General features: G+C 31.0%; 3 protein-coding genes across 4 annotated transcripts; all 3 read left to right on the top strand.

The window, feature by feature from the left end:
- The first annotated feature begins 7,611 nt into the window (after positions 1 to 7,611).
- LOC111401324 (cytochrome P450 82A1-like) lies at positions 7,612 to 8,568 on the top strand. The gene is made up of 2 exons (XM_023029018.1): positions 7,612 to 8,297; positions 8,436 to 8,568. Exon 1 carries the CDS (start codon positions 7,698 to 7,700, stop codon positions 8,199 to 8,201), a length of 504 nt encoding a protein of 167 aa, XP_022884786.1. The 5' UTR covers positions 7,612 to 7,697; the 3' UTR covers positions 8,202 to 8,297; positions 8,436 to 8,568.
- On the top strand, positions 8,505 to 9,123 carry LOC111400322 (cytochrome P450 CYP82D47-like). The gene is made up of 2 exons (XM_023027737.1): positions 8,505 to 8,891; positions 9,115 to 9,123. The coding sequence occupies exons 1-2, from the start codon at positions 8,505 to 8,507 to the stop codon at positions 9,121 to 9,123; spliced, it is 396 nt and encodes a 131-aa protein (XP_022883505.1).
- Positions 9,124 to 9,842: 719 nt separating this feature from the next.
- LOC111401323 (cytochrome P450 CYP82D47-like) lies at positions 9,843 to 13,306 on the top strand. Of its 2 annotated transcripts, none has more exons than XM_023029015.1 (4): positions 9,843 to 10,389; positions 10,648 to 11,103; positions 11,951 to 12,230; positions 12,494 to 13,306. In XM_023029015.1, exons 1-4 carry the CDS (start codon positions 9,910 to 9,912, stop codon positions 12,838 to 12,840), a joined length of 1,563 nt encoding a protein of 520 aa, XP_022884783.1. In that variant the 5' UTR covers positions 9,843 to 9,909; the 3' UTR covers positions 12,841 to 13,306. The 2 variants fall into 2 exon arrangements, with proteins under 2 accessions (XP_022884783.1, XP_022884784.1); XM_023029016.1 differs by having other exon boundaries at positions 9,845 to 10,389; positions 11,951 to 12,224.
- Positions 13,307 to 14,330: the final 1,024 nt, after the last annotated feature.

Below are 14,330 nucleotides of genomic sequence, written 5' to 3'. Positions count from 1 at the left end.
CCTAAAGGGTTTAATATATTTGAAGCATATAATTCAAGTATTTTATCATGAGGGAAAGCATATATGTGCCGTACTCTTTTTTCCTTGATCAATGTTTTGTTCCACTGGATTTTCCTAGTAAAGTTTTTAATGCGACAACTATTATAGCTTATTTAGAGAAATAATATACTTTTTTTCCTTCATTACGATTTTTAAATAGGGTTTCCTTTAGTAAGGCTTTAACGTATTATGTTTTAATGAATGTCTATAACCTATATGACATTTATCTTCAATATAATATTATGATTTTACCATTGTATGTTATAAATTATATATGAGACTCTCGTACAGAGCAACAAAATCTGTTTTTCAATGTACTATTAAAGTAATTTGTAAAGTGTCGAACACACGTGAACTAAGTATTCAATCAAATTCAAATTAATAGCAACATTAATCGAATAGCAAACAGATTTTGAGTTTTCTATACTAATATCTAAATTATGAATTAAATTAGAAAGCGATTTAACAAGGTTTTTTTTTTTTTCAAATATATGAAAGTATTGCTAAGATGTCAAATCCACATTGTTAATATACTTTAGCACAACAAATTAAAGTGATAGTTAATAGTCATTCTTGTTGGTCAATGATCCTAATTTATTTGAAAACCTCTCTTGATAATGATCAAATCTATTCCTCTCATGTGATCTTTCTATTTTTCAATGAAAGCTACGAACATGAGAAATGCATTAAACGGTTTATAACTTATGGAAACTATGTAAAGCATAGAGGTATATCTCTATTATCTATCAAACTTTACAATGCTTATTATTTTTAGCTAAATTCCAGTAAATGATCTCAATTAGTAGTTAATTAATTGAGAAATCGATGAAAACAATAATAAACATTCAAGAAAACATACGTGCTTGACGTCAAAATAATTAATAAATACCAAAAATCTCATAACAAGGGTTCATATTGTCCTAGCAATGTAAAAATCTAGCCTAGCATAAAGATCACCCTAAAATTGAATAATTGAAGAGAAATGATGTATTCTTGATATCTTTTGAATTTTCCTCTCAGTCCTTGTGCAACTTTCCTAATATGAAGTCTCCTTGATAATCTTCTTGCAATTCCTTAGATGAAATCTCCCACAAATTTGTCTTTTGCCCTCATCTTTAATAAATTTCTCTCACAATCTTCAAGTTTTTGAGTAATTTCATTGCATAAAAGAGTCTCTTCTATGTTATGGGATGTTATGGTATTTATATGGCTCGAATCTACGTCAAACATATAGCTCAATACCTCGTCAAGTTGGATTTTAATCCTACAAGGAAGCCTAAGATTAGACCAAAATTTTGTACTATGCGACAGAATAATATTCTTGCATACATCCGCATAGTTCACTTGTTGAACTCCAAATTTGCCCTGCATGGATTTTTAACTATGTCGTCGTCTAGTTCAATATATTTTCTATTTTGTGCATTTTGGTCCTCGTACTTCTACGGAATGTCTTTTTCTTCCTCTTTAACCTAAGTTGGGCCCGCTTAACTTCTAAGTCCATCCAATTGAACCCCCAACATCTTCAATCTCCGATTTATGGTCCGATTCATCTATTGAATTGTTGCAACTTGGTCCCCATCTTTTGGATTTCATTCTTTTTCTGGTTTTCCTTACTTCTAATTCTTTATTCAACCATTGAACTTTACCTGTTTAACACAAAATACAACAATTTAGATTATATTTCATCAGAGGAACAACTAAATATTGCTATTTAAGACCATGAATAAATGTATAAAATACATTTGTCATCTTATCTAATGATAATATTGCTTTGGATTGTAACATGATAACATGGAACATACTTTATCAGAATTATTATATTGATAATATTATCATAAAAGATATGAATGACTTCATAGAATGATTTCATTAATTATAATCAAGGGGTGTAGTTGTATATTTTTTTCCTTCACTCAAATTTTGCCTCATTGAATTTTCTTAACGATATTTTAACGAGTCATCATTTTATTACTCTAAATTGTTTATAATATTTTTTCCTTTGTTTTGTATTTTTATCCTATCAAACTTATGTCAAATAAGGCTTTAAATGGTGCAGTTATTGTGTAAATAATCATTTAAGGGAAATATTGTAAATAAAGTAGAATTATCGAATAACAATTGTATCCTTACAGCTCTAATTATAAATATGAGACACTAGTTCTTAATAAAATAAACACACGAATCTACTGACTTCTATATTTTCTTCTCTACTTTATAACACAATGGAATATTTGCTATTCATTTCAAATGAAGTCAGCAGAATATTTGGATATAATTAAGATGTGTTAATACATCCAACGTTGAAGATAAAAATGTGATATAAAAGGTAAGGAACAGAATTGAGATAATGAGTAAAAGTTGAAGACTTTAAACGCATATAAAAGTAGGCAACAAAATAAAATGCGGTGTCAATATAACCTCCCTTGATAAGATATTGAGTTTTTTCCAGGTTTTGTCAATTTTGAGAATTCATGTATTGAATTATTGAACTTTAAGATTATTACTTCCTTTCTTTCCCTCTTCTCCTCATCACAATGGTGGTGTATCTCTCTATCTATAAATTTCATTTTCCTGTTTAGTTCTATTACTCACCTTTGCATAGTTAACATATTTAAGTGACTAGTTTAGAGCAAAATAAAATTTGACGAGCAACATTAAATTCTGCTTGAAGTTCAATAACTGTATTTATGCAATCCACGTTGGAATTTGCATTATAAATTAGATAAAAATTACAGAAGTAGATTAGATAGAGGTTAATGGAGTGGTATAACAGAAATAATGTGCATATTTAACTGACAATTTAAAAGAAAATAAAACTCAATGACTAATGAATAACACAAAATTTCTCATAAATTTCGATGCCTACGCCACACTTTTTTATTGCTACTTTGTGTTTATGCACTTCCACTTGTGTAAATAAAATATGTTCCATATAAAGAAGATAATAGATAAAAGACTAAGAATCAATTTCAATCATTAAATTGGTTTATCACATTCCAATTCCGAACGAATTTCAAAGAAAGTGTGACAAACATAGCCTACACGATGCGGCTCATGTTAGGAATTAGAATGTTTCCAACTCTACCTTACCATGATCAGAAGTTGATAATTATTTTTCATCTTGGCTTAATTCTTTTTATTATTTAGGCCATTATTTTTGCATCTTCACTTAATCAACATTATAATTTAGTATTAGTTAAATATGCATTTTAATGACTAATGGACCCACCCGTTCTTGGCGAGACAGAACACCACGACAAACTTTGAATAGAAGGAATCATTTTTCCTCAAAACAACAAAATCTACTGATAAACTGGAGAAATAAACTATACTAAGAAACGATAATAAAAGTCAATTATAGTAAGAGACGAAAATAAAAAGAAATTATACTTGAGAAAGAAATTATGTTGTCACGTTTTGTTTAGCTGCACTCATTTTTACAAACAATTACTATTTACTTTAACAAATTCTATGATATAAACTCCATATTGTTTACTTTAAGCAAGATTGGTTAAAGTTATAAACTCCTTAAAATTTAAAATCAGAGTCAAACATTAAGTATTTTGAAATTAATCATGAGTTAGAAATTCAGTATTTGTGGTGCTCCCAGAAGTCATATTTCATTTTATTATTTTCTCTCATTTTAATAAGATTTAATAATTTTATTTTCAGTGGAAGGATGATGCATCAGAAAGGATATGAAATAAGATGGAGGAGAAGATAAATAAAGAGAATAAAATTTTGCATTTTAAGAGTTGTAGTTATTATTTGAATATATTATTTTATGTTAACATGTATTTACAACTTTCTGCTTAATAGTATTGTATATTACAACTTTTGAATTTTGTGTTGCGAAGTTTTATATATGTTATCATATTTTTTAAGTGAACACATATTACAAGGGTGTTTAGTTGATATTAAAATTAGATCTTTTTAGAAGATTATGATAAAAGTTTTTGAAATGTGTGATTGAAAAATTGTGGGACAAAGAAGTTATTAATATTGATTGTTTGAATTCTTCTTAAATTAAAATCAGATTTTAATTTGAACCAAAGAGGCTCTAAATTGAGAGTAAGTTAGCTCCCGTTTGGCACCTATTCTTGTCAAATTTTAATGATTGGAATAATATATTTTTTAAAATGTATGGTTGAAAAAGAATGAATTTTTTTTTATTTGCAGATAATGTTATTTTTATAGAAGATTATGTGGTTGAAAATAGGAGAAAGAAAAAGAATGAGGATGAGAATGGGGCCAAAGGGCTTAATAAATTATTTAGAGTCAATTTCTCGTCTTCCCGCGCCAATTTTAAAATTAGAGATTAGTTTTTACTTCTGAAAGAAAAATGATTCTTAATTTAACTTTAAAGCAAGCATGTTTCGTGGCATTAGGGTCCTTGGGTCTAGAGGTGTCACGGCATAGATTATAATGGGCTGTATATATGTATATTGCTTGAGACTTGACGAGTGGAAATTTGTTTGGCCACTTTGAGTTCACAAGGCATGTTGGCAAGTGTTTGTAAACGGTTTAAATTATAAATTGATTGAAATTACTTGTGAATAAATAAGTAATACTTCTGTTTCATTTAATAGATATTGGATAAAAAAATAATTTTATCAATTATACAATTTATAAAAACTAGCCAAACACAAGCTCTAGGTCTTTAGCCGACACTTCTATATGAAATGTAAACTCTGAAACAAAACATAGTTGAGAAGCTGGCTTCAATGAATAATGATATTAATCATCATTGGTGTTAAACACCAGTTTAGATAATAATTATATGACATTAGATGATAGATTTATTTAAATGCAAAGTACTCACACATCTCATTTAATTAAGTTTATAAAGTGCAACAGTCTAAATTGATGCTCTAACACTAATGGTAATAAATAACATTATTTGGCTTCAATTATTACAAATGTTAAATGTATGGTAGTAACATTTGTGGCAGGTTCTGGGGCACTAGTCATATGGTAGTTTGAGTGGACTGTGAACGATGAATATTAATGTAAGAAAATTTAGGTAGGCCACACTCTGCTTAATCTTAGAATGTGTAATGTAAGACAACCAAGGGGTTTTTTCCAAGTCCCTGTTTGATTTGAGGAATTTTCCACGAAAAATTTTCCACCTTTTTGCTTTTTTGATTGCAAAAAATTTCTTGGCAATTCATTTTCCATCCCCCCCTCCCACATGACCCATTTCCCCTAGTTTAGTGGAATTCAATTCCCATGGGTTTCATGGAAATCAGTTTTCCAACTTTTATTTTTTTTGCAATGGAAACAAATTCTATCCACAATTGTAATCAATTTTACCCCTTTAATTTACAATTTTCGTGAAAAATAAAGCCAACAGAATACCAAAATTTCAACATTTTTCAGGTAGAAAATTGTACTAATCAAACACATTTAATTCACAATTCCCAATAAAACAAGTTTTAGGCAATTCAATTCCCAAAAATTCGTTTTCTTTCTACCCAAATTTCATTGTAATAAAAAAATGTAAGTTTTACCTTTTTCAAGTTTAGGCAATCATGACTTATTTTCTGACAAAGCAAATTTCGTGATATATTGACTATAGAGATATAGTAATGGGGAAATTGCAGTCGAAATACCAAACCTTTCGTTCATCAGCAGACTTTGTCCAAACTTTTAGTTTGTGCCACTGGAGGTATCAAACTTTTCAAAAATCTGCACCCGAGTCCAAATGGATGGAAACTGTCCATTTGACCGTTAGTTGACCAAGAAAAAAAAATTTTGACCTACTTTGACCAAATTGGAATGGGTAAAATGATAACTTGATAATTACAATATTAAATAAATTGAACCAAGAAAAAATCAAAAAATCAAGAAAAAATCAAAAAATTAAGAAAAGAAATTAAAAAAGAGTTGTCTTCTTCAACCTCCCCACCCCACCGAAATTTTTACACTTAGCAGCGATGGCAAATGGAATTGCCAGAAACAAAATCCATAGCTTTGTTCCCAACAAAACTTCTTGCAAATTAACCAAAAAACTTCGTGGGAGTTCCCCGATTTTCCAAGTTGTGGAAGTAGGGAGAGCCTTGGGAATTTTCTAATTTTCGTATGGGTGGTTCATCGGTTAGAAGATTCGCGGTGACCGAAATCAAGGTTGGCTAATTTAGGGCTCTTCTTTGCACTCGATTTTGGGGATGCTGAGAATTTGATAGTTTGCAGAAGCACAGTTGATTACCAAGATTCACTAATCGAGTTGGGAAAAGAAGCAACATCCTTTGCAGGAATATTTAATGTTGGAGATATATTTCCTTCACTGTCATTTCTTGATTCAATTTTTGGATCGAAGCGCAAGTTATTTAAGATCCATAAAATGATTGAAAAGTGTTTCAAATTGAAAACAAAATGAGGTTTCAGAAACACAGGTTTTGGGATGGATGGCGAGTGGGTGTGAGGGGGGTAAGTGGAGAAAAAGATGAACAGTGTTTTTGTTTTGGGTTTTTTTTATTTAATTATTAATTTATTGTAATGATGTTTTTGTTGGAAAATGTAGATTTACCATTTTATCCTTTTAAAATTAGTCAAAATTATGGCCATTGTTAATTTTTTAGTTAACTAATGGTCAAACTAACAGTTTCCATCCATTTGGACTTCAACCGCAAATTTTTGAAAGGTTTGGTATCATGGTTGGCACAAACTAAAAGTTTGGGCAAAGTCTGCTAATAAACAAAATGTTTGGTACCTCGACTGCAATTTTCCCTATAGTAATATGGAGAAGACAAAATTACTTCAATCACCGATGGAATCGAAAGCGCCCCTTATCTCAAAATGGGAAGTTTGATTTCAAAGTTACATCTGAAAAAATGAGGAACTAAGATTGCATTTAATTTGCTATTTTGAGGCAATTTTCAATTTTCTAAAACACTAAAAACGTATTTGATATGTTATTTTTAAAAATGCATTTTCGTAAATAAGAAAAATTTTACAACAAAAAACTAAAAATGACTTTTGACATTTCGAGTATTTTCAAAACATTCAGAAAAGTCAAAACAAAGAAAATGAATTTAAAATTTTCTCAAATTAAAATAATTAATAAAATCATAAAAACCTGCTCAAAAACAAATATCCAGCTTTCAATACCTCTCACTATCTCTCTCGCGCGCGCACTCTTTCCAAGTTCCTCCAAGAACCTTAGTGGAGAATCCAATTTTCTGGCGCTGTTTCTCAATCTTACAATGATTCCTCTATCTTTTTCTTTTGTTTCTTTTTTTTTTTAATATGTACATATATTTTTTGTAAGTAGTTTTTTAGAATAACAAACCAACTCGTTTTATGCAATCTTAAAATTATCCATTAAAACAAAAAACAGAAACGCAAATCAAATGCACCGTAATATTTTTAAGACTGTTTTAAGTATATAAAAATGTATTTTTTTCAAACGTGTATGGATAATTTAGTATTTCCTTTTAAGTAATAAAAATTTATTATTTTAAAAGTAACAATTACCACTCTCAAAATAAGTAATTTACTATTTTTCAACTTTTATTATTAAAAAATAGTTTATTCATAACTTACTTATTTATAAGCAAACTTTTTATGCTTAGCCGAGCATGCTTGCTTGCTTATATATGAGCCCCCAGGTCACAGTAACAAATTAACTAGGAAACCCATCTTTGGTCAAGACAACCATGGAATTCTCGGTCTCACATCTCAATTCTTCCATAGCTGCAATATTTGCGCTACTTTTGATTTTTTACTGGAAATCTAGGTCTAAAGCTACCAAAAACAGTTCACCGCGGGAAGCTGGTGGGGCATGGCCCATTATAGGCCACCTCCACGTCATAGGTGGCAGCTCACGTCTTCCACACATCATCCTGGCAGCAATGGCGGACAAGTATGGACCAATCTTTACAATCCAGCTCGGAGTACACGAAACTCTAGTGGTGAACAACTGGGAATTGGCTAAAGAATTGTTCACCACCTGGGATGTGATTATATCTTCACGTCCAAAATTTCTTGCAGCCAAGCACATAGGCTATGACTTCGCCATGTTTGGATTCTCCCCTTATGGCACCTATTGGCGTGAACTACGAAAACTAATAGCCGTGGAATTATTCTCTCCCCGAAGACTGGAGCTCCTTCAACACATACGTGTTTCCGAAACCGAGGTATTGTCAACCAACTTATTTTAAAGCTTAAGATCATAGAGAATGACCACATGTATTTATTTCAATTGCGTCTCCAACATGCCATTCATCTCGAGACTGGATTATTATCAATGATCAAAGGTATGATATGTGCATAATTTTTATAAATTCGAGGTAGTGAAACTTAAACTATAGTATTTTGTCTACTATTTAACAAAATCATCTAAAAGCAATTAGATAAATGCGAAATTGTATCCGTTTAAATCCTGTCTTTAATAGGTATCCATACAAGAGCTTTACAAGTACTGGAACGAGAAGAAAGATGGGTCGGGTCGGGTTTTGGTGGAAATGAAGCAGTGGTTCGGGGACTTGAATTTGAATGTTATTCTCAGAATGGTTGCAGGGAAGAGATATTTTGGTGCAACTGTTGATGGGGATAAAATAGAGGCAAGGCAGTGCCAGAAAGTGTTGAGGGATTTCTTTCATTTAACTGGAATTTTTATTGTGGCTGATAATATCCCTTACCTTAGATGGTTGGATATAGGTGGATATGAGAAAAAAATGAAAGAAACTGGAAAAGAAATGGATAAAATTGTTGAGAAATGGTTGGAAGAGCACAAGCAAAAGGCAAATTCTGGTAGTAAGCAGGATTTTATGGACGTGATCCTTTCAGCTATTGAGGGCACAAACCTTCAAGATTATGATCCTGGCACAATCATCAAATCTACATGCCTAGTAAGTTTTTTTAATCAATGATCATACCTTTCCCTATTTGATGTGTTTTTATTTCTTGACATTGTATGTCAACTATGTGAAAAATGATCCCAAAATTCTTGATATCAAAAAATTGAAAAGCATGAAGAACTATGCAACACGTTTGGTATTCACTATACTGGATATCATGGCATGGCAGATATTACTTTTTTTTTTTATTCTTTGATCTTTTTATTATTTTCAGATCCAATAAATCAAATATGTCAATAGAACATATATGTGATAAAGTGATTCTGTAAGCATAAAGTGTCTAAACCACGAAGGAAGTGATGTTACACCATTTAACAATTGTAGAAGAAAGAATTATGAGACAAAATATTAAAAATTAGTTAAATATTTACCTGTCTAGCTAAAATTTAGGTAAACGTTACTTTTAAATAACTTTTTTATCTAAACATATTAAACACATTTGATTTTGTTGAAAATTAATTTTTTAATAGATTTTGATAAAAGTTGATGAAGAAGTGATCGCACACCATTTAACAATTATACAAGAAAGAATTAAGAGGCAAAACTCAATCTTACAATGATTCCTCTATCTTTTTCTTTTGTTTCTTTTTTTTTTTAATATGTACATATATTTTTTGTAAGTAGTTTTTTAGAATAACAAACCAACTCGTTTTATGCAATCTTAAAATTATCCATTAAAACAAAAAACAGAAACGCAAATCAAATGCACCGTAATATTTTTAAGACTGTTTTAAGTATATAAAAATGTATTTTTTTCAAACGTGTATGGATAATTTAGTATTTCCTTTTAAGTAATAAAAATTTATTATTTTAAAAGTAACAATTACCACTCTCAAAATAAGTAATTTACTATTTTTCAACTTTTATTATTAAAAAATAGTTTATTCATAACTTACTTATTTATAAGCAAACTTTTTATGCTTAGCCGAGCATGCTTGCTTGCTTATATATGAGCCCCCAGGTCACAGTAACAAATTAACTAGGAAACCCATCTTTGGTCAAGACAACCATGGAATTCTCGGTCTCACATCTCAATTCTTCCATAGCTGCAATATTTGCGCTACTTTTGATTTTTTATTGGAAATCTAGGTCTAAAGCTAGCAAAAACAGTTCACCGCCGGAAGCTGGTGGCGCATGGCCAATTATAGGCCACCTCCACCTCATAGGCGGCGGTTCACGTCTTCCACACATCACCCTGGCGGCAATGGCGGACAAGTATGGACCAGTCTTTACAATCCGGCTCGGAGTACACAAAGCTCTAGTGGTGAACAACTGGGAATTGGCTAAAGAATTGTTCACCACCTGGGATGTGATTATATCTTCACGTCCAAAATTTCTTGCAGCCAAGCACATAGGCTATGACTTCGCCATGTTTGGATTCTCCCCTTATGGCACCTATTGGCGTGAACTACGAAAACTAATAGCCGTGGAATTATTCTCTCCCCGCAGACTGGGTCTCCTTCAACACATACGTGTTTACGAAACTGAGGTATTGTCAACCAACTTATTTTAAAGCTTAAGATCATAGAGAATGACCACATGTATTTATTTCAATTGCGTCTCCAACATGCCATTCATCTCGAGACTGGATTATTATCAATGATCAAAGGTATGATATGTGCATAATTTTTATAAATTCGAGGTAGTGAAACTTAAACTATAGTATTTTGTCTACTATTTAACAAAATCATCTAAAAGCAATTAGATAAATGCGAAATTGTATCCGTTTAAATCCTGTCTTTAATAGGTATCCATACAAGAGCTTTACAAGTACTGGAACGAGAAGAAAGATGGGTCGGGTCGGGTTTTGGTGGAAATGAAGCAGTGGTTCGGGGACTTGAATTTGAATGTTATTCTCAGAATGGTTGCAGGGAAGAGATATTTTGGTGCAACTGTTGATGGGGATAAAATAGAGGCAAGGCAGTGCCAGAAAGTGTTGAGGGATTTCTTTCATTTAACTGGAATTTTTATTGTGGCTGATAATATCCCTTACCTTAGATGGTTGGATATAGGTGGATATGAGAAAAAAATGAAAGAAACTGGAAAAGAAATGGATAAAATTGTTGAGAAATGGTTGGAAGAGCACAAGCAAAAGGCAAATTCTGGTAGTAAGCAGGATTTTATGGACGTGATCCTTTCAGCTATTGAGGGCACAAACCTTCAAGATTATGATCCTGGCACAATCATCAAATCTACATGCCTAGTAAGTTTTTTTAATCAATGATCATACCTTTCCCAATTTGATGTGTTTTTATTTCTTGACATTGTATGTCAACTATGTGAAAAATGATCCCAAAATTCTTGATATCAAAAAATTGAAAAGCATGAAGAACTATGCAACACGTTTGGTATTCACTATACTGGATATCATGGCATGGCAGATATTACTTTTTTTTTTTATTCTTTGATCTTTTTATTATTTTCAGATCCAATAAATCAAATATGTCAATAGAACATATATGTGATAAAGTGATTCTGTAAGCATAAAGTGTCTAAACCACGAAGGAAGTGATGTTACACCATTTAACAATTGTAGAAGAAAGAATTATGAGACAAAATATTAAAAATTAGTTAAATATTTACCTGTCTAGCTAAAATTTAGGTAAATGTTACTTTTAAATAACTTTTTTATCTAAACATATTAAACACATTTGATTTTGTTGAAAATTAATTTTTTAATAGATTTTGATAAAAGTTGATGAAGAAGTGATCGCACACCATTTAACAATTATACAAGAAAGAATTAAGAGGCAAAATAATTAAGGGTAGATTTCGTCTAGCTAAAAAGTAGATAAAGGCTACTTTAAAGTAAATTTTTTTCTGAACATATTAAATCGTATTTGGTTTTGCTTAAGATTTTCAGCATGCTGTGGTAAAAGTTGATAAAATGTTTGGTTGAAAAAAGCTGATAAATGTTGTGAGTCACTATTATGTGTGATTATAATTAATTGTTGACTTTGACTAAAATTTTTATAAACTTTTTAGCTAAACAAAATTTTTAAGTAAGAAGTTATCTATTTTAATAGTAGCTATTATCTTGTCATCATTAGAATTTAATTGCTGGTGGAGGTGACACAACCACTGTTATGCTAGTATGGGCAGTAGCCCTATTACTAAACAACCGCCATGTATTGAGAAAGGCTCAAGAAGAATTGGACATTCATGTTGGAAAGGAAAGGCAAGTAAAGGAATCAGATATCAACAAACTGGTTTATATTCAATCCATTGTCAAAGAGACTTTAAGATTATACCCCGCAGCTTTCTTGGGTGGTATAAGAGAATTCTCAGATGACTGCGAATTAGCAGGTTACCACATTGCCAAAGGTACATGTAATGCACTTTTTTTTCCCTACTTTAAAAGATCGATCTTATTACGAGAAATAAAGATCATTATTATTATATTTTACCTTTAACATGCTCACACAACATGTTAACTTGTTTGAAAATACTAACTTAATTTGAAATCTAATTACTTTTTGGAACTTTAGATACATTGAAATTCTTGTTAATTTGATATTTATTATAAGTATCCAAAGTCGTTATGCATTAAGAATTAAATTTATATTAACAATGTGAGATCTTATTTTTGATAGGTACGAAGCTAATAGTAAACTTGTGGAAATTACATAGAGACCCTCGAATATGGTCCGACCCATTGAAGTTTAAGCCAGAGAGATTCCTCACGACACATAAAGATTTTGACGTGAAGGGTCATAATTTCGAATTGATCCCATTTGAAGCTGGTAGAAGAATTTGCCCTGGCACAACGTTTGGCCTTCAGATGTTGCATTTTATCCTAGCTAATTTGCTGCATGCATTTGAAATTTCAACTCCTTTTGATGAAAAAGTTGATATGAGTGCGAGCTCTGGACTATCTAATATGAAATCTACCCCTCTGGATGTTCTTCTTTCCCCGAGATTATCTCCATGTCTATATTAAGTGGAAAGACGTCAATGATAATGATTTTAGTGATACGTGTGTGTGAAGATGAATTTGAATCAGGTTCAATGAACGTGGCTAGCCCACATTAATTATCTTTAATTGTTCTTTGAATAAGAATTATCAATCTAATTAACTAGTTAGAATTTATTTACACTCAATATACGTAAACATATTTACATATTAAGTAGCATGCTTCATTAAAAAAAAAAAGAAGAAGGTAGCATGCATCAACTACTTGTAAGGAGCTTTTGTATTGTTATTAAGAGTTTGAAAGTATATTTCATTTGACAGGTGTCATCATTCTCTTGAAAATTCTGTATTGATTTATCTAGTTCTGTATCCTTGTTAGATTACTTTGGGTCATAATAAATATTGTATCCATTTGGTGCTCGGATTGAGAGTATTCATCCATCGTTCTCTTGAAAATTCTATAATGTTTATCTAGTTATGTATCCTTGTTAGATTTCTTTGGGCGATGATAAATATTGTATCCATTTGGAGCTTGGATTGAGAGTTTTCCATCGATTCTTCACTTGTTTTCTTTGAATCTTCTATCTAACTTGATATCAATTACAAAAGTGATTTAAGTACAAATCCTCTTGGATGTCTATTCTCAACTAATGTCTCCTTTAAACTTTACTAGGAAAGCCATACAAGAAAACTATAGGCAAAGAAGAAGACTACATTATTTTTTCTGAATAGGAAAAAAAGAAATTTCTCATTAAACTGTGTTATGAAAATCCAGGGGATATATACCTCGATCAAAGAAAAAAAGTTCCACAATTATTTGTTTCTGCTCATGATAAAATCATCTATGATCTTCAAGATGTGCATTATAATATTGTGTTCCCGAATACTTGTTGGAGAGAAACAAGTATGCTCTTAAGCTTAAGGGGTAGATTACTCAAAGGATGATGCTCGAATGCCATAAAATGTTTAGATTACCACTCAATGTACTAATTGATCATGAGATGAGATGATTGAAATTCGATCCTTAGAATTTCAAATGTTGTAAACTGTAGTATATGAGCACCTTATGTTTTTCAATAAATTCATGTACAATGTTACGACATTTGCTTGCTTCTGCATACACTTATAGAGAAAAATATGTCTTGTAAATAATAATGCTATTTAAAATCAACAGCGTTAACATTAATTTAGTTAGCAGTTAATTTATTCTTATATTGTATAATAAATAAATATACATTTTAACTTTGAAAATGTAATAATGATCATACTATCATCTACATTGTTGTTAAGTGCACCATAATGTGGTCGAGTGGATGCTAGGCAACTCTTTTTTTTATTATAAGATGAACGAAGCTGCATCGCTCAGCGCAACAAAAAAATAGCTTAGCTAGAAAAAAATAGCATTTCTAGATAGATGAAAGCGAAATCTGCCCTGCCCTGTATGGATAGATGGATAGAATGATATGCCTGTACTGTCTTCTAAAGTCCCAAGAAAGTATTCTAATGTACTCCGACTT

This window comes from Olea europaea, chromosome 10, assembly GCF_002742605.1.
Source record: "Olea europaea var. sylvestris chromosome 10, O_europaea_v1, whole genome shotgun sequence".
NCBI lineage: Eukaryota > Viridiplantae > Streptophyta > Magnoliopsida > Lamiales > Oleaceae > Olea > Olea europaea.
This window is presented reverse-complemented; position numbering and strand designations above follow the sequence as displayed.

Bases quoted from the DNA above. Each gene is read 5' to 3' on its own strand.
- LOC111401324 (XM_023029018.1), top strand. From the start codon at position 7,698: ATGGAATTCTCGGTCTCACATCTCAATTCTTCCATAGCTGCAATATTT.
- LOC111400322 (XM_023027737.1), top strand. From the start codon at position 8,505: ATGAAGCAGTGGTTCGGGGACTTGAATTTGAATGTTATTCTCAGAATG.
- LOC111401323 (XM_023029015.1), top strand. From the start codon at position 9,910: ATGGAATTCTCGGTCTCACATCTCAATTCTTCCATAGCTGCAATATTT. The intron at 10,390-10,647 runs GTATTGTCAACC...TGTCTTTAATAG, and splicing joins TACGTGTTTACGAAACTGAG to GTATCCATACAAGAGCTTTA. The intron at 11,104-11,950 runs GTAAGTTTTTTT...TGTCATCATTAG, and splicing joins TCATCAAATCTACATGCCTA to AATTTAATTGCTGGTGGAGG.